Raw genomic sequence first — 25,889 nt, forward strand, 5'->3', positions numbered from 1 at the left:
TGGGTAGTAAGTATAACACCAAATAAACACACTTGGTTGAGCCAATCAATAAACAAACTGGCAGTATTACCTATTTATTGGTATGTTTATTAATAATTTCGTGGCACGGTGTCTTGCAAAACGAGCGTACCAAAGAGTCATGGCGTTCATGTTCTTAGTGCGATAGTCACAGACACAGACCAGTGACTTTATTATATAACCATTTAGAGTGAAATCAATAGGTGGTAAATTAACGACTTAACGTTAAATCCATAAAGTGTAAGGTTTGAAATGCATTTGGTTTCACAAATCTGATTAAAACAGACCCTGACATGTTCAGTCCAACTATGTCCACTTGGTGGCAGCAAGGTACTTGCAGTGGTATCAATTTCCCAACTACCCAGATTGAAGAAGAGGACTCGCTGAAGCACACAATGCACTTCTGACAAGGGTAGTATCGCCTAAATCTTCATATCCTATTTGTTCAAAAATATAATAAGTCGTTGGAGAATCGTGCTATTTTGTGTGTATTTGAAGACTGTGGTCAGGGTAGATTTCGTTCGACCGGAAACGTCGGCAAATAACTTCCCCCAACACAGTGCAGTATTGTGTGGGCCGCTGACGGAGTTGTTCTGCCAGGGGCTTGGTCGACACCCTTATCAATGAAACTCCAGATCGAGGCTTAAGTAGGGCCTTGAATAATTTCGTCTTTAATGACTGTTATACGAAAACAAATTGGTGTAGGAAGAGACACATCGATAACACACGGATGGTGGGTGGCCAAACAGTCGCCATATAACGTCAGTCTTGGTGTAAACAAAACCATTTTTGTGTATTAGTTAGGTCTTTTACGATAATTCAACCATTCGTATCGGGCCCATCGTCAGACTGGAAAAATTATGTTAGCTATCTTTACCCCCAGTTGCTGCAGGGTAGTTATTGATTTTGTACTAATCAATATTTCAGACGGTTTTTAAAGAATGCGTTTTACTCCAGTAACGTTGCCTACTCCGTGATAACTAGCTACATTGAGTTTGCAATACACATGCTAATTAGCTACCCAATGTTAGCATAATAAAGCACTTGAATACATATATCTATGTAGCATTAGCCTAGCTAGCAGCAAGTGGATATAATTCTCATGTATTGCTGAAGTTAGCTTAGCTACAAAAACAGTTAACTGTCTAGCTGCTTATAATAATTGTGTGGCTGCGCTAAATTAGTTAGCTAAACAGTGATATGCTTTAAACGAGCAACACATATCTTACTCTGGTTATTTTCCGTGGCAGGTAGCTATCTATCGAGCTATTGTCCGTTTAGCTAGTTAGCAGTTAAGCTATCATTGGCTAATGAGTGATTTTAGCTAGCTCATTTGTCAGCTCGTGCCAAAATTTTAATTGGAACGAGATGGGTTTGCTTTACATTTCAGTATTACATCAGTAAATGTAACATTGCTATAAAATACACGTTTTGGGGAAAAACAGCTAACTACGCAAGTTAGTTAGCTAGAGTTAGTGATTTTGTTTACATACGCATATTTGTTTTTTGTCTTGCCAGCTAGCTTTTGAGACTTAGAATCAGCCATGTCTTGACAAAAGCTTCCTGGGGTTACTCCTGCTGAACAGTAATACCAACAATTCTGGAAATAAAGATAACATCTTAGTGCATTGACATGACAGTCAAAGTTCGCCGAGAGAAAGGCACAGATGCCATCCTGTCCGCAAAAGACGCTAAATAATAGACTACTATTAACGCCATTTTAAACAGGGGCTCAGTTGTGGGCCTGTGTTGGTGTTTCTTTTTGGTCTAAGGAAAGTGCCACCGTGCCGGATTTTTACAAGTGCCTTTGGTCAGACTGTGACTGGTGCTGATTTTTTTGACATGGAAGGTCCGATTCGAAGTAGTGTGTTCAGACAGAGCCGACGCTCCCGTTCTCAACGAGACAGAGAGCGGCGCAGGAGAAGAGTAGACCTCGCTGTGCAGCGGGCCACATCGCCCTCCTCGGGCTCGGAAAGGGAGATTTGTGGATCAGGATCTGTACTCGGTCCTGGAGGTAAAGAATGTCGAACCAGTCCCAGACACAGGCCTCCTCGACGGAGGAAGCGAGTGTCGGTGTCCTGCGAGGAGGACATCATCGATGGCTTCTCAATTGCCAGCTTCATCAGCTTTGAGGCCCTGGAGGTAAGTAGCTGTATTTCCTTATGTCAGCACAATCTTACCCTGAACACAATACTCAAATATGATGGACTTCAACCTTATGTAAATAACATTTGGTCCTGGAATAAATCAGACTAACACACATCAACAGTTTTTGGAGGCACACAATGGTCTCCACAGACGTGGATTGTCCTCCCTCTATCTCTTTGTCTTTACTTGGTCACTAGTTAGGATAACATCCCCTCCAGGTGTGAATCAGTTGTTCATTGAACTAATAACAATTCAGCTCATTTACACTTTGAACACTTAGGAGGAGCAATCCAATCAACAACCACAATGAAAGCCATTGGATACAATGATCTTCTCTGATGTGTCTTAACAACCTTAATTATTTGTGTACTCTAAGCACCCTATGTAAATACAAATAGCCTAGGTTATATTAAGGTTTAGGAATCTGCTTGACATTAGACCAACAATAACTAGTCTCGTTCTTCTCTTGAGTTTAAACCCCACACAATCCAGTATTTCAGGATACGTATTTGATATATACTAAAGTATGTGGACACCCCTTAAAATTAGGGGACTCGCCTATTTCAGCCACACTTGTTGCTGACAGGTGTATAAAATGGAGCACACAGCCATGCAATATCAGTTGCAACACTCACTACCGAGTTACAAACTGCCTCTGGAAGCAACGTCAGCACAAGAACTGTTTGTCAGCAGCTTCATGAAATGGGTTTCCTTGGCCGAGCAGCTGCACACAAGCCTAAGTTCACCATGAGCAATGCCAAGCGTCGGCTGGAGTGATGAATCACGCCATCTGGCAGTCCGAAGGAACGAATCTGGGTTTGCTGGATGCCAGAAGAATGCTACCTGCCCGAATGTGTAGTGCCAACTGCAAAGTTTGGTGGAGAAGGAATAATGGTCTGGGGCTGTTTTTCATGGTTTAGTCTAGGCTCCTTAGTTCCAGTGAAAGGACATCTTAATGTTACAGCATGACATTCTAGATGAGTCTGTGCTTCAAACTTTGTGGGAACAGTTTGGGGAAGGCCCTTTCCTGTTTCGGCATGACAATGCCAGCATGACAATGCCAGCATGTACAAAGCGAGGTCCATACAGAAATGGTTTGTCGAGATCGGTGTGGGAGAAATTGAGTGTCCTGCACAGAGCCCTGACCTCAATCCCATCGAACACCTTTGGTGTGAATTGGAATTCCAACTGCGAGCCAGGCCTAATCACCCAACATCAGTGCCCGACCACACTAATGCTCTTGTGGCTGAATAGAAGCAAGTCCCTGCAGCAATGTTCCAACATTGAGTAGAAAGCCTTCCCAGAAGAGTGGAGCCTGTTATAGCAGCATAGGGGGTTGGGGGCATATTAATGACCATGATTTTGGAATAAGATGTTTGATGAGCAGGTGTCCACATACTTTTGGTCATGTAGTGTAGCATGCTCTGGGGGCAGTTGAATGGCAGCAATCCAGTATCCATACTTTAGACAACCTTTAAAACTGAGTTGCTAAAACATGCAATATCATTGTAACCAATCTGAAATTGTGTCAGCGCAAGTCATCACTGACTATGCTATTAATTTCTCAGTCGAGGCTTCATTTGTTTTTTGGCCAATTAAATGTCGGTGGCAAGAAGGTCCTTGGTGGCTATCAAGGCAAGGCATGAGCTGCTTAAAACTTGCGTGCGAAATTCTGGTAAATACTAGGAAGTCAATCAAATCGTTGTCATTGTTTCAGTAAACCTAACATGCTGACCACACCGCTCGCGTGCGTGGCAAAATAAGTGTACACATACATCAATCATTGCACCCACACTGTTCATGCGCCTCAGCAAGCGTCTGCGTGGCCAGGCGCTAAAATAGAAATAGGTTCTATTTGTGACACTCAACGCGCTGCAAGTCCTTTCTCTCCCATCTCCTCAATGGTTTTTAAGAGCATATACCCACGAGCCATCTCCTCATTGGTGTTTAGGAGCATATACCCACGTGGGTGATATGAAAGATGAACTGACGTCCTCACTCCAGTCGGTTGTAGTAATGCACTGTTAAGTTGGTTGCCAACCGCCATATAAAGTCCAAAGAAGTAAAAAAGAAGCCTGAGGAAGGTGACAAAACGGTTAACTGAATTCCTTTCTCATCTATGGATTAATTGTCAGAGTAGAGGACCTTGTGCATTTCAGGGAAAATAACAACCCAATGTTTATATACCAGAACAAATTAGCTAGCAACAGCAAGCTAGCTAAATTGCCATAAATGTTTAATGCTTTTCGATCTGTCCCCAAATTAATATAATTGGTTCAGTTTTTGTTTTGATATTTCAACCTGCGTATCCTGATCGTGTCTGGTGTAGGGGTACAAAATCAACATGCGCACGCAGGCGTCCGGTTTGATCAGCTTGTAACAGTTTTGTACCACTTGTTTAACACTGCGATGTATCTTCTATCAAGATGGACTGCTCCATGAAGCCTAACCAACGTGCCGCCATGCTCATGGGAAGGGGGAGCAAGAGAAAGAGGGGCCCAAAGGAGAATGGCAGAGGGCTCGTCTCAGAGCCAGAGGAAGGGGCCCTACCCAGCTTCTCCCGCAGCTGTTGTAATAGGAACAGAAAGAAGAGAAGAAAGACAGAGGTGAAGGTAAGCAGCACACCGGCGGTATGGTTGCCATGCTATTGCGACCCATTTGTCTCTTGTTTTTGGGAAATAGCTGGCCTGTTCATCTCAAATATTTAGACTGAAGTGAATTCAAAACCTTTAATGGCCTTCAGGGCTAGTAGGAGCACTGGCTGAGTAACACTTAATAGTGACAACTTATAGCAACGTGTCGGCCGAGCGTCAAATGGAACGATTGGGATTTATTGACTCAAGGTCAGACAGACATGAAGATTATTTCAAGTTGTTAAATACCCTGTCGATGGGGAAACTGTATTTAGAGTACGACTGCTCTTTGACACTGGATTTTCAGGTGTTATGTATCCCAACCTAGGGAACGGCTAGCCTACACAGTATAATTTGGAAATTCAAGGGTGTTTAGTCCTGAAAAAGTCAGTCAAAGAATGTGAAGGCAAGAATAGCAACTCAATAAAACCATCTGCAAAGTTGAGATCAAGGGACCTCCTCAAAACTACTATGCTGGGAGTTGCAGAAGAAGTACAAATTGATTCTGGAAAGGCTTTGACGTCTGAACTATCTCAGGATACAGATCCTGCATAACCTGTAATGTCCCACCTGCTCTGCCTAAGCCTTGGGCCAACATTTACATTTATGTTGAAGGTGAATACCACCTATTTTACATATTAACTGTGAGAATTTGTTTAGGTTGGGAGCATCCTCTTCTTGGAGACTGGCTACATTGTAAGTTTCTTTATACTTCTATTGATACAGTACTTAAGCTGTCCATAGGACAGTGTTTCAAATGTTGTGGCACATCTAAATGTAGCAATTTTTATTTTTTATTATTATGGTTTCTTTTAGTGTGACACAGAGAGCGAGTCAGCAGATAAGGTAAGGTACTGCTTGAATCAAACCACACACAATTAAGATTCATTTTTGGAGTTGCACTATTGTTCCTGCCTATTGTTAGGTTTAGATTTACCTACTGTGTTTTTCCTCTCATTGTCCTAGGCCTCTGACAATGACTTGGAGCCAATGTTCACTGTTAGCACCAGGAAAGGTAAAATGCTGTTCTCTCATTCCCATAGCTGTATGCCTTTGCTTTATAATTATGCTCTTGTCATTTGGTGACTTTTGTTTTCAGTGTGGACTCATTGATTAATTTTTTTATTCAGTTTTGTAAATTTCTTTTTTCAGAGGGGGGTTGCGGGTACAAAAACAATAAAATGAATGCATACAAAGAACCCATGCCACCTCCCCGCATCCTCTACTCCCACCCGGAAACCATGCCCCCGCCCACCACAGCATGCCTCCCACCCCTTACCAATCCACCCAAAAAACAGGATTGCTTATTTCTCCACCTATCCATCCCCCGTTTCTCCACTTATATTCCCTTCCCCCGTACCACCCCTTCCCCGTGGGCCTGAAAGCAAAGAAAGTAACAATAGTCTATATAAATATATATAATTGGTTTGAAGGTGTTGGGCTTTAGCTGAGATTGTTCTTTAGAGTCAAGTATATTTGCCCAGGCCTCAATTGCTCGTTGACTATTACCATTCATTCTCACTGACGATAATAATGTTTGAACTTCTAATAGTAACTGTGTTCACCGGTTAAATGGGAGGGATGTGGTTTTTGGCAGTGCTGCCTGCTAGCATTATTCTTCTCTGATTGAGAGATTCAAGGAACTATAATTGTTAAGTAACGTAATAGATGAAGGCATTGAATATTTGAATTCGTGTATTTTGTAGTTGGTCGTTTGGATTACGGGATGCAAAGGTCAAGTTTTTCCATATTCTTTTCCAGTTAAAGGTTCAGATTCAATTAGATCTGTGGACCATACTTTTTTAATGACTAGCTCAGAATATGATCTTTCCAAAAAGGTTTTTATATATTATAGTGATCAGTCTTTTCGAGAGCCCAGAGAATTTATTTATAAATTCTATTATTGGATGTTTCGGTAGGTGGGTTTTCCGAAGGGCATAGCATAGCTGATCTAAATTGTAAATATTGAAAAAAGGAGTTGCCTGGTAATATGTATGTATCTTTAAAATGGAATCTTCTCAAACTATTACTGTCCATGATATCGTTAAGGGTACTGATTCCACATTAGGACCATTAGGGTGAAACAGAGTATGCACTCATTTGAAATTATGCAGTGTTTTTTTTCTCGCCCTTTAGTTATGGAGCCTATCCCTGTGAGTGTTGCCTCTTCTATGGGCAAAGGCTGCCCTCTACTACCACTACCAGGCCGCTGTGGCCTCTCGCGGCTGGCGGTCACCCCACGTGTCTCTGGCCTGGAGCGCAGCCAGGAGAGGAGCCTGGAGCCGCCTTACCCCGAGCCCCTGTCTACCTCCTTTTCCTGCCTGCCGTCCCTCTCCCCGGCCATGGTCACACGGCCCGGCCAGCTCAACGGCGGCAGCAGCAACGGCCTTCACCGCCCCCACCACGACCCCAGCCCGCCGCGCTCCAAACACAAGCCCTTCCTCACCTTCCCTGGGCGACACCCATCCATCTACAGCATGGGCATCAACAACAGGTCAGTCACTGGTACTACCAGGTCTGCTTAGCAGTTCTCACTATTACTTCTGCTGTAAAAACAACTACTTCCACTTCCACACCGTTTTGGACAGCTGAAGCAAACACGCATTTTCTTCAGGAAATGTACCTTTTTTTCTAGTCTAAACTTGTTTTCACTCTCCTTAGGAACGGTACCTCAGTAAAACCACAATCCTCTTCTGCTGCTTCTTCATTGTCGTCTATGCGACCCCCAACTCCCTCTACCGGTATGTCGATGTCCCTCATGAGAGGTCCAGGGTCGTCAGGATCTCTACGCCCCCCTTCGCGTTCCGGCTCCCTGTTCACCACCTCCCCTGGGCTTCCCCCTCCACCTCCTCTCCTCACGTCCCACTCAGGAGCAGGTACTGTACAGTTGGCACCAATGTTTAGTGCTATTTTTTAAAAATTCCACAGCCTCAGTCAGATCGTCAACCATAATTGAAAATGTTAGTGTTTTATTTACCAATCAGGTCTGCAATTAGCTTCCTATGGGTACATGTACAGCCTAATGTCACAGTGTAGTAAAATTAGTTCTTTGTTTCTGATTTAATAATAATTCCATTCTGATCTGTCTGTTCCCCTACTGTAGAACAAGACCTGCTGCGCCAGGGCCTGAACTCTCACTTCCTGGCTTCGCAGGACCGCGAGGGCCGCCGGAGCGTCCCTGGGGCTGAGACAAACGGTGGCGGGCCAGGCCGCTCTACTCCCGGAGGTCCGTCGGGGGCCAGCTCCAGTTCGGGCTCCTCAGGCCGCTCCTCCCAGACCAGCGTCCAGCCCCTGGCCTTCCAGTTCCACCAGCACAACCACCAACACCAGCACACACATACACACCAACACTTCACCCCCTTCCTGCACCCCAACGCCTCCGCACCACCACCTCAGCACCTGGTAAGAGATGCCATGCTACCCTTCTCACATTGGGTTTCATAGAGCAGCTTCTGCCTTGAAATGCCAGTGTTGGCATGTAACGTACCACTTTTTGTATTCATCTTTTAGTTTGATAAGTATGGCAAGATGGAGGGGCTCTACAGAAACACTGTGAGTTTATGTTTACATGCTCCAGAATTGGTGTGTTTGTTTATACATTTGAGGTGGATGTTGAGATGAATGTGGTAGGGGTCTGAGGAGTGTCGTTTTAACCAGCCCCTCTGTGTGTGTGTGTGTGTGTGTGGCTGGCTGGTGTAGTTCTTCCCACAGTACCCTGCTCCCTCAGTGCCAGGCATCCAGCCTGTGCTTCCTCCCACTGGGCCTTTCAGCTCTCTGCAAGGAGCCTTCCAGCCTAAGGTGAGTGGCGCTTTCGCTACATTTCCCTGAGAGATTGTCCTTTTACAAGTCAATGGATTATGATATGTTGTTGTGTCTAGATGAAGAACCATTTGCTGTGTTTTGATACAGCCTCTTGCCCCCCAGAGAACGAGTCCTGAGATGACCGCTCGACTGGGGGGTGTGCCTCACCACTTGCAGCCCAAAGACCCCAGGGTAAGATGCTCCGTATAACTATGACATTATAGAATATATCATGGCAATGGTTACAACGGAAGCTTGTAGTACAGGATTGAGTTGATAGACGATACGTGTGCCTATAAAGGCATTATCTGCGAAGACTTGGGCCTAGTAGTCAGTGCAGGAAAAAGTGGACAACAATTAGCAAGCAGTTGGCTAGAGGTTCCAGTACAGTCAAATTATTTTCCTGTGTTTTATATATATTTCCACACTGAGGTTGGAATGATTTTATTAAATTATTATAATGCCCTTTTAGTGTAAGAGCTGTTTGAAAAGACCACCTGAAATTTCTGCCTGTTTGGGTTGAATGGAGTTTTAGCCTTTCATGATGACATTACCATGTGGTAAATTAGTTAATAGAGCAATAAGAATGAGTTTGAAACTTCTGCCAATGATAGCTAATTATCTGTTTTCCCCCTCCCCACTCAAACCACTCCCAGACAGCCATAGCAAAATTCTTGCTCGAGAAATTGCTCTTTGCTAAGAAGCTATTTGTTTCTTTTTGACCATTGTTTTCAATTAAAATCACAGCAAGGTACTTAATTGTTACCCAGAAATGATTTGATATTGTTATAATAACGGCTGCATTGGGCCTTTAACAAACATGGTTTACTACTGCTTTTTGTTTTTTAGCTAACTGATCCATTTGGGACATCGTTGAAAGTCAGTAATGTAAGAAAAGTCGGCTGCTTTGTCAGCCCTTGAATACATTTTTTTAAAGTGTTATGATACTGTCACTGTTCTGTTGGTGTTCCTACTAACTCTTGGTCAGATTCAAAACTATTAGACTAAACGCCCTTGCACACCAAGTCTGACTTCTTCTCTGACTTTTGGCACACCTACTGTGAAACTCTGCAACTTTCCGTCATTACTCATTTTGGAATCGGAAGGATTCTGATATTTGTAACTTTTTTTTTGTCTCGGATAAATTAACTGACCCATAATTTGTTTATTAATGCTGTTTGCCTTACTTAACTGTACTTCTTCCACCATACTCATGTTCATGCTATGCCAGACAAACATTTCATACGGCAGACATTAACACCATTGCATCTGACTCTGGGCAAAGGCCTTAAGTCTTAATGCAAGCTAAACAGGATCACAGTCAATCATGTGTTTTTGAATACACAGAAACCAGGGAAGTGGTGTGCAATGCATGTACGTGTGGCATGGATGATTCTGAGCCATCAGAAGAAGGTGAAGGTAATGACTTGTGAAACATTTCTCACTTTTTAAATTTTTTATTATTTGACTTCATTCTCATCCAATCTGTATTAGAAAGTATTTCGGGGAAATTCGACCACTCAAACATTATCAGATGTCAATATAAAAAATCGTAACAATATTGGTTTAGTTGTCCATGTTTATTGAAAAAGCTATTTGCAATTGCTGATCTGTAAACAATATTCTAATCTGCTCCTATTATATGTATTATCTGTAAATAGTTCTCTAAAGTTTTCTGCATCATACTGCCCACTGACTTGTTTTCTTTCTTTGATTACCTGCCATTTAGGGGCCTACCTTCCACTGCCCTCATCTCACTTGACAAATGCTATGGCCATTGCATTGACTAACCACCACTCCCCTCTTTCTCAGCTGATGCAGGCAGATCCTCACAAGCTGGACTTCCGTAACGAGCTGCTGGCTCGTCTTCCAGGGGCCGGGGGTCTGGGCCCTCTGGGGCCCCTCGGAGGTGGCCTTCCATCTGCCCACGACCTGAACCGACCTGCCAGCCTCTTCACAGCTGCTGGTGGGTGCTTTTGTGGTCTTGACAGATATGTTCGAAGAAAAGGGGCAGCAATTGTTTGCACCATAAAGAGAGAACTATGGGCTGTTCAAAAACCACAGGAAAGAGAAAAGATTCCCTGACATTGCAAATAGTTAGTAAATTGTTTATAGTTTTTATTATGGATAGTGGGTTTATCAAATTTGGCATCTGATATGTGCAATGTTTAAAGGTCATGAACAGTCAATCATGTTTTTCATGAAATGGGATGATATTTGAAGGAAACCAGTATGATGACCGACCTGTGAAAATTACTGTTGCTTCTACATTGATAAAGTTACGGGTTTGCTCCCCCATGTCAAACACTTAGATTCGTTATTAAGGGGACATCACCTGAACTCTCATTTTAATACACCAATGGTAACATGATATTCACGTACCTAATTTAAGTAAGTACCGCCTTGTAACCAACATGGGAGAAGGCATGTTTGCAGAGGGACTTGGTTGAAATAGCTACTCTACTGGTGCCAAAATGTCACTGTAGGGTGCTAGCAAATGTAATTAAAAGTTTACCCTATTCATTACCCTATTCAGATACTTGTTTCCCCTTTCATCTATGTCTGGTGTTAACTAGTTACTGGCTAGCTAGGTCTTCAGATAGCATTGAACAAAATGAGGGGGTTGTTAAAAATGCAGACGCAGTTGTCAACACATCCATCAGTGCTGCTGTGAAATGCTCCACAAGAGACATGCCAAACGGGAGATGTATATTTTTATGATAGAATTGATGCAATTTCACTGAGTTGCTTTCTGTGTCACCAAATTCGCTTGAGGATTTTACTGCAACATTTCTCACTGCATCCAAGTTGCTTGGCATGGGCGTTTCGAAGAGCTGTCAGTCAAGGCAAGCTCATGAATATAAGCTCCCTGCCCACTCAGCCTGTCTTTTCAAACTTCTTAGTTAGCTATATGAGAGAAAGTACTTTTCAGAATGACTGAGTACCTTTTTAAAGTCTTATGTAGAGGTGTGCATATTATTTGACATTTTGGTGTGTGCCCCCTTTTCCCTCAGGTGGAGTCAATCCATCATCTCCTTTCATCCCACCATCAACGCCCCACTCATCTTTCCTCACCCCAACTGCACACTTAGGTAAGAGACTGCTTCAAAGGTCTTATCTGTGCCACTTGCACCCTTGGTAAACAATTCTTATTTTGATACACCGTCTCAAGAAACTGCTTTTTTTAGGATATTCACAGGTCACTGAAACACTGTATTAGCCTAGATAATCAATTGAAGCATAGTAACTTTAGAACATGCGACTAAAGAAGATTGTGCTCCAGTGAGTCTGAACACAAATAGTGAGTATTGCCAGAGGTTTGATGCTTTAAGGTTTGTGTCCGCTTCAGTCCTGATGTTTATATGCGCATGTGTTGCAGACCCGTACGGCCGCTCACCTCCGTTCGCACCTCTCGGAGCCCTGGGCTCTGGTGCCTTCGGGGGACTGGGCAGCCCTACACTGGGTGAGTCACCATTTCCTTCCTCAAAAAAGAACAATCGTTTGTCCTTACTCATTCGATAATAATTTGTACTGTCTACTGAAATGACTAACATTACTCCAACGTCTTTCCGTCTCTAGCTAACAGCTCAGTGTTTGGCCACAAGGAGCCTCCTGTGGTCGGGGGCTTACCCAACCCTCATGACCCATGGAACCGGCTGCACAGTGGGCCTCCCCCATTTGCCGGCCCCAGCTGGGCCAAGGGGAGTGAGAAGAGGGATGAGCGGGACCCGGGGAAGGACATGGAGAGGAGAGAGATTATTCACATCAAAGACGAGAAAGACCGGTGAGAGACAACGGCCTCACTCAAACATATTTCATCAACCTAGTTCCAAAATATGTTGTTTGAACTTATCTGTCTATAGTAGTTTTCTGTCTGTTTCGGTTCACGTTACTCAACACATTTTTAATGCTGTTTTTGATTTGAGTGCTTAATTGGTATACCTCTCCCCGCAACCACTGATCAACTTCTATCCTCTTTTTAGAGACAATATGCTATATGGTCGTCAACCTGTGCGGATGTCTCCGGTCGCCCCGGCCCTCAAGCTCCAGCAGCATCGCAGCAGCACCCCTGTCTCCCACATCAACGGACATGGGGGCCCCCTGGGAGGCCCCAGCGGTCTCACTGAGGATCTGACACGCAGCCACAGCAGGGACCGAGAGAGGGACAGAGACGGGGACAAGAGACCGCTCTCCTCCAGGCCACCTCCACCAGGCCCTTCGTCCTCAGCAGCTGCAGCAGACAGAGACAGGCCTCGCTCCTCTTCTTCCTCTGTGCTGACGACTCCCCCACCCTCGGGACCCGGCGCCGCCTCGCCCTTGGATCTGTACCCCCGTCAGCAGCCCCCCGCGCAGCACGGCCTACATAACGAACTCTCCCACTCCTCACAAAGAGAGGGAGGCCCCCCTGCCTTATCCTCAGCCACAGTCACCTCTCTGTCCCAGGCCAAGAAGCCTGACCGAACCACCACCCCGTTGCCCAAGCCTCCCCCCCTCTTCCCCCCGGTCAAGGTCAAGGAGGAGCGGAAGGAGGAACCGGAGCCCGTGCCAATCTCCCTGCCGCCTCCCCTGCCCCCCAGCCACAACTACGATCGGCCCAACAGCCGCCCTCACCTCCACCGTTCCGCCACCCCCTCTTCTCGCTCTCTGACTCCCACACCCGGCTTGCCCCTGCCTCCTCCCACCCCGCACAACCCTCACCATCACCTCTCCATCCTGGAGCGCTCCCGAGCGCAGGCCGCCATTGAGGCCTACCTAGGGAGCACACAAGGGGCTGGCGGGATAGTAGTGGGTCCAGGGGGAGAGAGGTTCTCCACCCATCCCCACGGCCCGCCCCAGGGGCATGGCCAGCACCCCCACAGCTTCCCATGGGACCCATGGAGGGAGCTGGCTGCCCAACAGCAGCAGCAGCAACGCCGGGAGGCCATGGCTCTGCGTTCGGACCCCCACCTGGCGCTGCGCTCCGACCCCCACCTGGCCCGGCTGCTCCAGAACCAGCACGCTCAGCGCTTCTTGGAGGCTGAGAGGGCGGCTGCCATGGCAGCAGCGGTGGCTGCAAACAACCCTCACCACCACCCTCCTACCTCCTCCGCCTCCTCGGCCCGCCAGGAGTTTGGCCTGATGGCCCACAACTTCGACCGCCCTCCCCAGCTGGGTCCCCAAGGTGGCGTGCTCATTGATGAGCAGCAGCGTGCCCAGATCCTGAGGGAAGACTTTGAAAGGGCACGCTACTTTGGGATGCATTCTCACCCGCACCTCTCGGGCTCCCACCTCCCACCGGGTTCTCACTCTGCCCACCTGGAGCAGCTGCACGCTGGGATGCTCTCCCACTCACACCTCCATCAGCCTGGAGCTTCCACCCACTCGCCCCACCATCCCGGCCTTTACTCCCGCCTGGGACCTCTACACGCGCACCACGTGCCCAACGGCATCCTGGCCAAGACCCCTGCTGGCCTGGTGGGGGCACTGTCCGTAGGAGCCCCCCCTCCGCTCATTCCATCTGTGACCAGCAGGTCTTCCACCCCGACCCGCAGACTGGGTGGGCCCGGGGACTTGGCCATGTACTCTCACAAAGACAGCGAGTCCAGATAGTACAGGGTCACACCAGAGGAGTCAAAGGGAAACATCAGGATTACTTTGCTGCTCTCACTCTGCTTCCTGAAACACACAACTCACTAAGGCTCTAGACCAGAGATGGGCAACTCCAGTCCTCGGGGCTGGAGTGGTGTTACACTTTTCCCCCCATCCCTAGTAAACTCAAATGAATTCAAATGAATTTGATTATAAACTGAAGATCATGATCATGAAGATCAAGATTAGTTGATAATTAAGTCAGGTGTGTTAGCTGGGGCAAAAGTGTGACACCAATCAGGTCCCTGATGACTAGAGTTGTCCATCTCTGATCTAGACCAATGAGCCCCCCAAAGGGTGTTTCTGGGGTTGAAGATAGGGAAGGGATATGAGGAGACTTGTATGGGGGCGACTCAGCACATTCACAATGGTTCAATCAGTGCAATTTTAAGGTACATGGTTTCTGTGCTTCCTAGTGTTTTATTATTTTAAGGTTTGTTCTTTGTCCATATGATGTATACAATAATGGTAGCTGAACAAAGAGGCAGAGAAAAGGCTTTCCCAATTGAATATGATCAGGTTTCAAGCAAGCTTTTTCAGGTTTGATAAGATGAGCTCTGAGAGATGTGCAAATTTTGTACACATGAATCGTTCATCCTACTCTGGTTCCAACTCATGGTGATATATAAATCCCTTTGCATAAATAAAACGTTGGGATGTTTTCTGGATGAGCAAAATAATTATGGTAGCACAGTATATTTCTCTGGTTCTTTTTTTTTGGTGTCCTCTGTAATTGTGAAAAGACTAGATTATTGATGAAAGTTTTGAAGATTCTAAATCTATAAAGAACCGTATGCTTCTGTACCTCTTCTCACCACTCCTCTGTGATCTAAGATCCTTGGCTCCACCTCTTGTATTTAATAGAAAGACTGATGATGTATACTGTGCCGACACGGTGGACAATATTTCTCTTCTGACTTGACATATGAGCAGGACCCTAATATAGTAGTCTAGTGAAATTGCCTTTGTAATTATTGTTAACATTTTATCTTCTATAATGATAATAAATATATTCACTGTTATTTGTCATTGTTTCAGGTATCACCAATGCACTCCCCTTTAGTAACAATTTCAAGTTGTTCCACATCAGGCAGTAACAGTTGTTTGACGGAAAAAGAAAATGCTTGTGAACGTGAGTAAGACACAACCATAACAACCTCTGGCTTCTTCATGGATCAGATCTTTGAATATATGATGAATACACTGCGGGAGGTTTGTGTTGGTGTCACATCACATTTTGGACTATGAATGCCTGCCGGCAAGTCATTTTCACGTTGATGCTCCATGAACAAAGATAATTTATAAACATGGAAGAATGGGACAGGAGGCTTGGAAAAAAAGAATCGGTACACAGGACTGGACTAAGGGTATACTGAGAGAAGGAAAAGACATTTGGGTCGATTTATTTTAATAAGGCCATTTTATACCTTTCAAACCTCTTCCCCTATAGTCCACAAAGATGAATTATTAAAATAACTGTTGGTTACTTGATTGTGGGTCTTTTATTTGTTTTGGTTGTCTTGGTGTCTAAATATATGTCAGAGTTCAGCAACTTCAAAGGGATGACAGCCCATCTTAATGTACTCTGACATTTTTGTGCACCTTTTGTGCTTTCCAGAATTTAAGTTTATTTGGAGAGGGTATACAGCGTGGAGCTCCAACGCCGACCTTGGAGAGCAGGATTTTGTTCCAGCCCAGCACTAACGCCTTAAGTAGAGACAATGGTAGGCAAGCACCTAGTCCAATTTCAGCATCCTGACCCATCTGTGGAATTGTAAATGGCTAAAGTGTTTTGTGACCACCAAAGAAGTAATGGTAATTCATATTCCCTGTCAAATAGGTTCTTGATTTGACAATGGTGATTTACTTATTGTACCATTCAAATCCCTGTTATGATTTACAATGAAAGCTTTTATCTACCAGTATCTAGTAATGAATGCTATTTCGATTTGTAAGGTTTATAAGGTTACTTTTTTTTTGCATTATTGAGTCCATTTGGGTTTGTAGAAACCACAAATACATTACAGAAAGGTGCAGGAGTAGGGGAATTGTGTACTTTTATATGGAAATAGAATAAACATTTGCAATAACCAGGTAAATGAATGAAACCCTCGTGGAGTACATTGCATGAAAATAATCTAAAATCTAACCAGAGAATAGAAACAAAACATTAACCCCCAAATTATCATGGGATTTGCTAGAATTTCAACTAAAGCAATCAACGCACTGTCTTCCAACTACTTGTCCCAAAAATTGCAGTGGCGCGCCTGGCAACTTCTCGCGAGATAATACTTCTTCACGTTGTCAGCAGCGGTTCTCCACCATTTCGCTGCGTCTAAAGTCTCCTCCCCGCAAATGCTAGATTCGGCGAGCCGAACCCGCTCTCTTTCGGTCCGTATTTTAACTTCTTCCCACGGACCTAGTCGTACCTCGTTGGGTACCGAGAGACAGTTTGGAATACTATCATCACGGATTGAGTAAGATTTTATCCGGATGACGACTCCTTCAATAAGAATTTAGTAAAAGAAAACAGCTCGGAAATTTCAGGTAGGTGGGAACTTAAGATGGCGGCCATGAGAAGGGGGGGGGGGGTCTATGGAGGAAGTAGTGGGGGGACACTAAGGGGGCTTGTTCGCGGCGGAACACAGGATTCCGCTAATTCTGACAATCTATTTATGAAATTGAGAATTACCAAAGTTACTATTGTATGCATGCTCCACTGCAGCATAGATACAACACATGTCGTTGATGACGCAATTATAAAGTTAATTCATTTTCCTGTATACTTCACCTGCAGCCAGAACATGTAACGTTACCTAGCTACTAGCATCATGGCCAAACAGTGGCTTTGGCATGGGATTTGCCTTATACCAGTCAGTTTTGCTGCGGTGTAAAAGGATTTAGCAAGAACTGCCACCAGCTCTCCACGCCGTTACACGTTACTTCACAAGTCTTGGACTGTGTGGGGTCACTCGAACCCCCTTGATCCCCCTCGTAATCGTTGCAAAATTTTAGCAAGGAACATTGCAGCAACAATTTATTTTGTCATTATTTTATTGTTGATGTAAATTATTTATATTAATTCACTATATAAATGTATGATGTCAAGGTTGAGTTTTTGTGGTTATTATTTGACCCCGCGCAATGACGTCACGAGTAATATTCCCCCTCAGTAGTGCATGGGGAAGTGGGGTTTAATTCGGCTTTTTAAAACCATTTTCGCTTCAAGCAAATAACAAATGCATTTATAAAGGCCCAGACCATTACATAACTTCGGGTGGGATGGGGGCGCGTGCGCGCCTAGTTGAATGCATCGGTATTTGGGCTAACAACTCTCATATAGATAAAGCTGTATAGTCAACTAGCAAGCATGCTAGCTAGGTACTATTGTTGCTTGCTAGCTAGGTACTATTGTTGCTTGCATGCTAGCTGAGTACTATTGTTGCTACCTTACATTAACTGGCGAACTAGCTAAATCAAATTATTGAAACGATACTATCTGAAGAGCGCACGAAAAGTGTTACTTTGCTATAAGAACACAAATAAATGTTACCACCGCGCATGCCATGTCCAGATTAGTAGACCCAGCAATGAATTGCATTTGCAACAGTGTAGCTACACTGTGAATTCAATGGCTGGAGGCCCGTGTGTCAAAATCATATACATTAAAACCAGAGCGCGTGCATATGTTGATAATGCCACATAACAATCGTAGCTACAAACTATGCTAGCAGGTAGGTTTCGATTTAGCGACTATCTGCTCAATTCTGTTGGAACATTATAACGTTACGTTGTGAACTTTGACTCATACAACAAACCACCGCCCCATATAATATGTTTGATTCATGAATAGTTTACAGTGTAGGCCTAACTTTGTTGCCAATTTCATTCATTGCCATTGGCCAGTACTGTACACTTATGCAACGCTTCAGGGAAACGCGTTGAACCATCATTTGTGGTTCTATGATGGTATGGAACATTTTATTGTAGACCAGAGAACAGTGGGATAGATAATTGGACTCTTTGGGGTTACCTTCTAAACACTTGTAATTTTCCTCAGAATATGCGGACAGGACCTTAATCAGCATCCTGGAAGAGGAAAGCACGGAAGATCTGTGTCCCACACCACAGACAGGTAGTCATTCTTTAACCAAAGACACTGATTTAATTTGACAAATTATTAAACCTTTTCTCTCTGAATACATGTACTGTACTTATCTACGTCAACTGACAACTTCCTCGCTCTTCTTCCAGGTGCAGTGTGTAGCCAGAGCTGCACAGAGGGAGGAAGCTCTGGGGAGGAGGTGGTGCAGCAGTGCACCCCTCCGGCTGTGGCTGTGCTGGGTGGCGACCCCCAGGCTGAGCATTATGTGGCTGGGTCATCCCAGCATGCCCTGCATCCAGTACCTGCTGCGCCCCTGCCACCACTGGATAACACGGCCACGTCACAGCCAGAAAGACGCGTACACGTCAGTGAAAAGAACGCACCCACAGAGAGTCACCCCAACGGCAAAACTAAGGACAGCCGTGAAGAAGGGGCTATGTCGGATAGTGGTGCTGAGGTTGTCCAAGGAGGATTGGGCCCATCGCACGCCAATGATCCTAGTGTCTCTACAGAGTCTCACTCAGACAGATTCTCTGACATACAGACGGAAGGAACAGAGCAAGATTTGCATTACGGGTCACAAACTGATAACCGCAGCCACACAGACAGACAGACGGGCGCTGCTGGACCAGGTCAGGACCAGGCTCTGCAGCAGGGAGATGCAGGTGGAATGGAGGTTGTCAGTCGGACAGAACAGCGACAGCCTCTCCCAGAGACGGAGAAATTGGAATATAAACAAAAGACTGGAAAGGAGGAACTTAGCAGGGAACACCCAGCTAGAAACCTTTCCTCTGAATCCTTCTCAACAGCCTCCCCTCTTCCCCTCAGCCCAAATACAGATAAAGTCCCAGACCACACAGAAGACGGAGGGATGGAGCAGCCTCAAACAACTCTGCCTACTCAGGCGAATCAGGCCAGCCACAGACCTCTATCTGAGGTTAAAGAGCAAGCAGGCATTCTTCAAAATTCTGAGCAGCCCATCACTGACAACTGTGAGAGGAAACAAACCGACATCTCCACAGAACCTAAAATCACCATGCAGAACTCGAATGACGACAAAGGAGAGATGCCGGGAGCTAATGCTGTGGAGCAGGGACCACAAGAACCTGAAAGACCTACAGAACCATCTGAGAGTGGACATGTCACACTTGGGAGTTCACACACACAAACGCCACTCCCAGCCCCACCAACTGACGTATCTGGGACCCCACAGCCAGGAGCTAAATACTCTGGACTTGTACCCTACACGCCTCCTGGCAGTGGAAATTCCACCCCAAGCTACTCAACTGACCGACAGAGTGAGAGCGATAACGAAAAAAGTCCACCTCAACAGAAGGAACAGATTGAGACTAACAGGGCAGAGGAGGAGACTGAAATGGCCGAGCCCTCGCCCAACCTTACAATCCAGTCACAAAGCTCTTTTCTACACGAGACGTCAACAACAGCAGCAACTCCTCATGTCCACCACCTCCCCAGTTTAGAACTGGACTCAATGCAGACAGAACAATCTGTTGAAGTTCAGATGTCTAATCTTGAGCACGTAACCAGGATAGAGACTCCACTGGTGTCTGAACATGTCCTCTCAACTGACACTCAAGGAGCTGTGATGCTTGGAGGAGAGACCAGCCTGGAGTTGTGTGAGGAGGTGCAGGTTAATCAGTGTATCCTCCTGGAAGAACACAATGTTATTGAATTAAACTCTGAACTTTCTTCTGGAGAAACAAAGTCGTTTATTGAAGGGACCCATTCGGACATTGAAATGTCCCAACTGGCTGCTGGAGAATTTGAGATTTATAGCTTTGCAGAGGAGGAGATTGCAACAGAAGTTGTTGGAGAGAGACTGTCTCTCTCCCCAAGCTATGAAGTAAACTTATTCACCCCACTCATTGAACACTCTGAGAATTGTACAGCCAGTGAGGGACAAGACATACACCTGCCATCTCCCCCTCAAACGGGTAATGACAATGATCAAGCCATTATCCAGCAAGGCCCCCTTTCATCAGATCACGGTCTCTCAGAAATGGAGGTCTGTTCAAATGACTATATTCCTAGTCTCTCTACACAACATGTAGAGATGACTGATGAAAGACATCATTTAGAACCCGAAAACACAACTACTGAAGCGGACACTGCTGTGGTGGAAGATTCAAGTGAGGTTGATTTAGTCATAACTGTCCCAGGATCAGATAAAACAGTTGGAAAGGCGAACACTTGTACACAAGCTACAGAACCTTGTATGGAGACCAGCACAGCTGTCTCAGACCATAGAGGGGTGAGCTTTTCCCCAACCACCCATCTGAGTGACATCCAAAAGCTGCCAGGGGAAACTGAAGTAGGGTCAACGACCAGTAAGTCTTCTCTTGTCTCCCCAATGGACGAATTAACAGAGGTTGTTGTACAGTCAACCAGTCAACACAGTATTGAGGTCCTCTCCTTGCCAATTACCATACACTTGTCAGAGAGTAAAGGGCAGAATTGTCCTCTAATAGAGGTACCAGGAGTTACCTTACGAAGTACTACAGAACCAGAGTCCTGTGTTTCATCTCATGAAGGGCCTGAAGATCCACAGCCCTGTCCAACTCTGACAGAAACCCCAGTGCAGACCCAGCAGGATGTTGATCGTGCTGTTAATGTGACATCAACAACCGAGGTCAAACCGGAGGCTTCCCGGTCCGCGCTCTCCTCTGGCGTCATCGACCCAAAGCTCCTCCTATTAAAGCGCGGGGACACCCCTCTCCTCAAACATCCACCCTCCTTATTGTTGGGGTTGTGCGTGCAGCAAAGCAACAGCTTGACACATCCTAGCGCTAGAAGCCCCAGCTGTGGCTCAGACACGGCGCCTGTGGTAGAGTGCCCTCCCAAAGCTGTGGCAGCCGCAGTCTCTGTGCAGGAGCCTGTGGCTCTCTGCATTCATAGAGGCCAGACAGAGCCCTCCGTCAAGAGAGAACCCACAGCAGCACTTCCCTCTACAAACACCCCATCACAGCCCCGTCTGCTCCCTCCCTCTGGTCCCACGCCATGCAAATCTGACAGAGGGGCCTTAACTTCGATCAAAACTTCCATGGGGAAAGCAGTGACAGTTTCCCAAACCTTAAACCCTCCCACCATTGGCAACACACCTTCCAAGCGCCCCTCTGACCCCAAGTTGCCCTCAACATCAGGCAATGTGACGAGGAGTAGTCTCTCCATTTCCTCCTGTGATGGGAGCCAGTCTGGACCGCTCCCCGTTATCCGGCCACGGCTAGCTGGTGTGAAGGGCCCAGGGATCAGCAGCGCCAAGGAGGAGAGCAGTGATGGGGAGGCTGACCTAGCAGTGGAGGCCAAGCCTGGCCGCAGGAGCATGGTCACCCACAGCCCAGTAGAGAGCAAGGTATGCCCCAAAATGTCTTTCCTTAAGGCCTAGCTGTTTCCTTAAGATGTTCTGCCAAGTCAGCAATTATATTGCTATGTATCGACAGAGACAATTATTTTCGCATAAAAATTATTGCTCTGCCAGCGGCACACTAACATTTTTCTACTGTATGTATACTTGTTAATTATGCATATTTTCATTGTTTAATGAAGGTATAATGTGTTGTTATGCAATTTTGTGAAACATTTAATTCGGCTATATAATAAACTCCCTTTTCAGTTTGAAGAATTTTGAGCTTGGCTTGGTTGACCGTGTTTGCCCTATAATTAATATGCTATGGTTAGTTAAATGTAGGAAAATGTAGCTGGCTCAGCTGGTGCTGCGATTATATTTGAATGAGGCAATTCCATGAAATCTTGTTGAAAGTGCAAAGCTACAAGTCATAAGTTTATCATTCAGATTAGTTTTTGAGCATGGGACTTTTTTTCAGGTGATGAAAAATGAACACGCAGGCGTAATTCCATACTTTTATTTAAGATGTTAATTGTCAGCATGTTTTCAGCATGTTTTCAAATTATAGCATTTCATTCTCAGTTCTCAAAATTGTTTCTCCATTTGTTGCATGAAATGATCTTTCATATGCAGTGTTTTGCCCTAGTGATTTAAAGTTGGCCGCATGTTAAGCCATGTGTGTTTTCCAGCATGAGCAGAGACAGAGCAGGCCAGACAGAAAGGCCCTTTTCTCAAAGGTAAGCGGTGGGTATCAGACACTCTGATAGGATCACACTTGCAGAATGATCACTGAACCATCATTCAGCTGACATTTTTCACATGAGATGGCAGGTGGTGCACACACTGCACAGTTTGAATGGGTGTAGGCTACAGAATATTAATCTGTTTGTTTTGTATTCACTGCTGCATGTGATTTCAAAGAGAATTGTTGACAGCTTGATGTACAACATCGTGTTGAGACAGGTTTTTCTGTGATCTCTCTGCATGTTTGGCCTGTTCCTGTAGGCACAGTCTTGTTATGGTCTTGCTCAAAAGTCCTTGTTACCTTCTCATCTCCAGGTACGCCAGTGGATAGCAGACAGGGTCACTCCAAGTTCGTCTCCCTTCTCGCCCTGTTCTTCACCCCCCTCTCCTAGCCCATCTTCCTCCAGTGACTGGACTCCCAGCACTACTCCCCTCGCTCTCCGAGGTCCCCGGGGTAGGTTCCTCTCCCCGCCCTCTATGGGCCTGGGAGGTTCCTCCCCATCGGACCCGGTCACTCCCTATCGACCCCGCATGGAGCGTCACGCGGACATGGCCGAACTGGCCAAACACGTGAGTCAGCGTTCTCCTGCTCATCCTTCTGACCTTTGGTCCTAAATGTCAACTGTGAATGTTTATTTTATTTTAAACAACTGTCTAGACGAGATAAACTTTATTTCTTTGCTTCCGGATGTGAACTGTGTTGTGTTGTTGTAGGAAGCTGAGATAGAGGGCAGGACCCTAGCGTTGAAGAGAGAAGGCTTCTGGTCTATAAAGCGACTGACCCGTCTGACGGAGCCGATCCGGCCCAAGGTGCACTGGGACTACCTGTGTGAGGAGATGCAGTGGCTCTCTGCTGACTTTGCCCAGGAGAGAAGGTGGAAGAGAGGGGTCGCCAGGAAGGTCAGAGGCTCCCATAGATAATTTTCATTTCACATCGCTTGGCATCCATCCAAAGTGGAATTCATAATGCAGAGAGATTGGTATTACCTACTGATGGCTTAAAGCAGGGGTGTAAAAGAGAGAGGGTCCAATCCGGCCCGCGTGTGGTTTGAGTAAAAAATACCGTCTGTATTTCTGCCTGCTTCAACGGCAATAGTTCAGATACAAATGAAAACATGAAGTGACCCCGGGAATCGATAGAACACCGCTCAGAGATGCACAGAAACGGTATAACATTCAAAACGGGTGAATATCTCCTTTAACTGCCATCATGATTTCAGGTTAGGTTCAAAAAGTTCAAAGGAACTCAAAAGATATGTATGTTTCTGCAGGTGGTGCGGATGGTGATGCGACACCACGAGGAGCTAAGGCAGAAGGAGGAGAAGGCCAAGCGGGACGAGCACGCCAAAATCAGACGAGTCGCCTCCAACGTAGCCAAGGAGGTCCGGGCCTTCTGGGGCAGTGTTGAGAAGGTGGTGCAGTACAAGCAGCAGTCCCGGTTAGAGGAGAAGAGGAAGAAGGCTCTGGACCTCCAGCTGGACTTCATCGTGGGCCAGACAGAGAAATACTCCGACCTCCTTAGTCAGGCCCTGGAAACGGCACCGGCTGGGAACAGTGAACCTGCACCCTCGCCACCCAAAAAATCCCTTCCACCTGCTGTGGATGAGGATGGTGAGGACTGTTTCTTGTGAATCCAGATTGCCCCAATGCAGAATCTCTAGTCCTTACCTACCTATAATTTACAACATAAGGAGGTTGTTGTAGCCACAGCTCTTAGATCAGCTGATGTGTTGTATGTAGTGCATCCTGGTGCAAAATGCCTGCTGTGTGCCACCAGTTGGTGCTACACATTGTTGGTGGATGCGTTGCTTTCGAGACCTTGTGAAACGTCCTATTTAAATGCAATCAATTGCTAATATTAGTTCAAAGCTTATTCTGTAAGATTGTTGCTAAGGTGTACGCTAGTGCTCCTGTATTTTAGTCTCCATTAGCAACTGTCAGACTCATTGATGTCAGTCCAGTGACCAGACTGGCTGTGGATGTCAGGGCTGTTGGGTTAGGCTGCTGACAAATTGCTGTTTGTGCAGAAAGCCATTGGGAGGTCAACAGTGACTTCAGTGCAAGGGCTGCTCAACTACTAGAGAAAGCGCTGTCTTGACAAGAGGCCAGTCTCATCTCCTGCCATTTATTTCTCGCCAAAAATTATGCAATTATGCTTCTCTAAAGTGCATTGACATTCCAATCATCAGACCTGACCTAGCATAATGGAAGCGAAACTTATCCTGGTACCGACTCCTGCACGGCTTCCAGATGCCGTAACAGACCCGTTTGAACTTTCCTCTGTCTCTCTTCCTCCCGTCTGCAGACCGAGACTTTGAGCCTCCGTGTGGCGAGGAGGAAGATGACGAGGAGACCATCGACGTAGAGGAGGCGCAGGACGGCAATGATGCCGAGACCCAGAGGAGGGAGATGGAGATGCTGAGACAGGAGGGGACCATGTCCTTGGCAGAGTTGCTCAGCACCCTCAAACGGCCTCATTCACAGGTGGGTACCACTGGCAAAGCCCCTCACTCATACTGCACTCCCATGTCCTTCCTTTGTATACGTTGGTGCACATTACAACTTCATTGATTATACTGTAAATGTTGTTATTCGGTGGAGACTGACTTTGTTCCCTCCCCAGGACTCGGAAGAGGAGTGCTCAGGCAATTCGTCAACAACAGTGGAGGAAGACGAAGAGTTCACAGCCAACGAAGAGGATGGTGAGGCCCTAGTAATACCGTTGTAGTTGTGCATTGTTCAATGGATAACTTGTCAATTTAGTGACTTGGCTGTGAGCATTGGTGTAATTATTTGTCCCTGTCTGTGGTGCTCAGCTGAAGACGAGGAGGACACCATCGCAGCCCAGGAGGTAGTGGAGGGGGAAGCTGATCACACAGGAGAGCTTGATGACTTGGCTAAAGAAGGTTACCACCCACACTACTAAAACGGCTGTATCTGCTGCACAGATGATGACTCCAATGTGCTGCGTAGTTGTTTTTAAGCTGTTGTCATTACAAGCCCCAAGTAACTGCTACATCCCTGTCTGTCACATCTGTTATTTAAGACTGCTCTAAACTTTCTTTTCTTCCCGTTCCCCTGCCAGGTGACATGACCGTGGAGGAGCTGCTGGAGAAGTACAAAGGAGCGTATGCCTCTGATTTCGAGGCGCCCTCCGCGTCCGCCTCTCCTGCCAGCACAGAGGAGTCGGAAAATTCCGGAGACGAGGAAGAGGAGAGCGAGGAAGAAGAAAGTGATGTGGAGAGCAACACCACCTCCTCAGGTATTGCCCACACACACAAACAATGTTGCAACATCTTTTCTCTCTGACCTTGCGAAAGCTCTGGGACGCTTCACACTGTAGATGGACCTACAAACCAAAAATCAAAAGTTTTCAAGTGCTTTTACTTTATGTGAAGCATGTGCGTTTTGTCCTGATTATACCACCCTCACTGCATTACCCCTCTTC

General features: G+C 45.9%; 2 protein-coding genes across 9 annotated transcripts in view; both read left to right on the plus strand.

Annotated features, from left to right (window-relative positions):
- Positions 1-329: 329 nt before the first annotated feature.
- On the plus strand, positions 330-15,714 carry LOC129847024 (autism susceptibility gene 2 protein-like). 4 transcript variants are annotated; one of them, XM_055914829.1, is made up of 18 exons: positions 330-2,160; positions 4,593-4,778; positions 5,460-5,495; positions 5,616-5,645; positions 5,766-5,814; positions 6,936-7,293; positions 7,461-7,675; positions 7,903-8,201; positions 8,310-8,351; positions 8,499-8,597; positions 8,709-8,792; positions 9,450-9,488; positions 9,948-10,019; positions 10,413-10,566; positions 11,615-11,692; positions 11,980-12,063; positions 12,180-12,384; positions 12,584-15,714. In XM_055914829.1, the coding sequence occupies exons 1-18, from the start codon at positions 1,861-1,863 to the stop codon at positions 14,187-14,189; spliced, it is 3,936 nt and encodes a 1,311-aa protein (XP_055770804.1). In that variant the 5' UTR covers positions 330-1,860; the 3' UTR covers positions 14,190-15,714. The 4 variants fall into 4 exon arrangements, with proteins under 4 accessions (XP_055770804.1, XP_055770884.1, XP_055770948.1 ...); XM_055914909.1 differs by having other exon boundaries at positions 8,724-8,792; XM_055914973.1 differs by lacking the exon at positions 9,450-9,488 and having other exon boundaries at positions 331-2,160.
- A 997-nt stretch (positions 15,715-16,711) lies between these two features.
- The window catches only part of LOC129846617 (helicase SRCAP-like), a 29,091-nt gene continuing 19,913 nt past the window's right edge, over positions 16,712-25,889 (plus strand). For 2 of the 5 annotated variants that reach the window (XM_055914576.1, XM_055914611.1), the window contains exons 1-11: positions 17,996-18,197; positions 18,289-18,363; positions 18,483-21,703; positions 22,387-22,434; positions 22,757-23,011; positions 23,156-23,341; positions 23,713-24,052; positions 24,747-24,925; positions 25,065-25,143; positions 25,258-25,347; positions 25,527-25,703. In XM_055914576.1, coding sequence (XP_055770551.1) covers positions 18,074-18,197; positions 18,289-18,363; positions 18,483-21,703; positions 22,387-22,434; positions 22,757-23,011; positions 23,156-23,341; positions 23,713-24,052; positions 24,747-24,925; positions 25,065-25,143; positions 25,258-25,347; positions 25,527-25,703 — 4,774 coding nt within the window. In that variant the 5' untranslated portion in view covers positions 17,996-18,073. Of the gene's footprint in view, positions 16,776-17,407; positions 17,963-17,995; positions 18,198-18,288; positions 18,364-18,482; positions 21,704-22,386; positions 22,435-22,756; positions 23,012-23,155; positions 23,342-23,712; positions 24,053-24,746; positions 24,926-25,064; positions 25,144-25,257; positions 25,348-25,526; positions 25,704-25,889 lie in introns of those variants that run through there. The other 3 variants (XM_055914762.1, XM_055914702.1, XM_055914636.1) reach the window with 3 other exon arrangements.

This window comes from Salvelinus fontinalis, chromosome 1 (assembly GCF_029448725.1).
Source record: "Salvelinus fontinalis isolate EN_2023a chromosome 1, ASM2944872v1, whole genome shotgun sequence".
NCBI lineage: Eukaryota > Metazoa > Chordata > Actinopteri > Salmoniformes > Salmonidae > Salvelinus > Salvelinus fontinalis.

Coding starts and splice junctions, on each gene's coding strand:
- LOC129847024 (XM_055914829.1), top strand. CDS start 1,861: ATGGAAGGTCCGATTCGAAGTAGTGTGTTCAGACAGAGCCGACGCTCC. Junction 7,294..7,460: donor AGCATGGGCATCAACAACAG/GTCAGTCACTGG, acceptor CACTCTCCTTAG/GAACGGTACCTCAGTAAAAC. Junction 7,676..7,902: donor CACGTCCCACTCAGGAGCAG/GTACTGTACAGT, acceptor CCCCTACTGTAG/AACAAGACCTGCTGCGCCAG.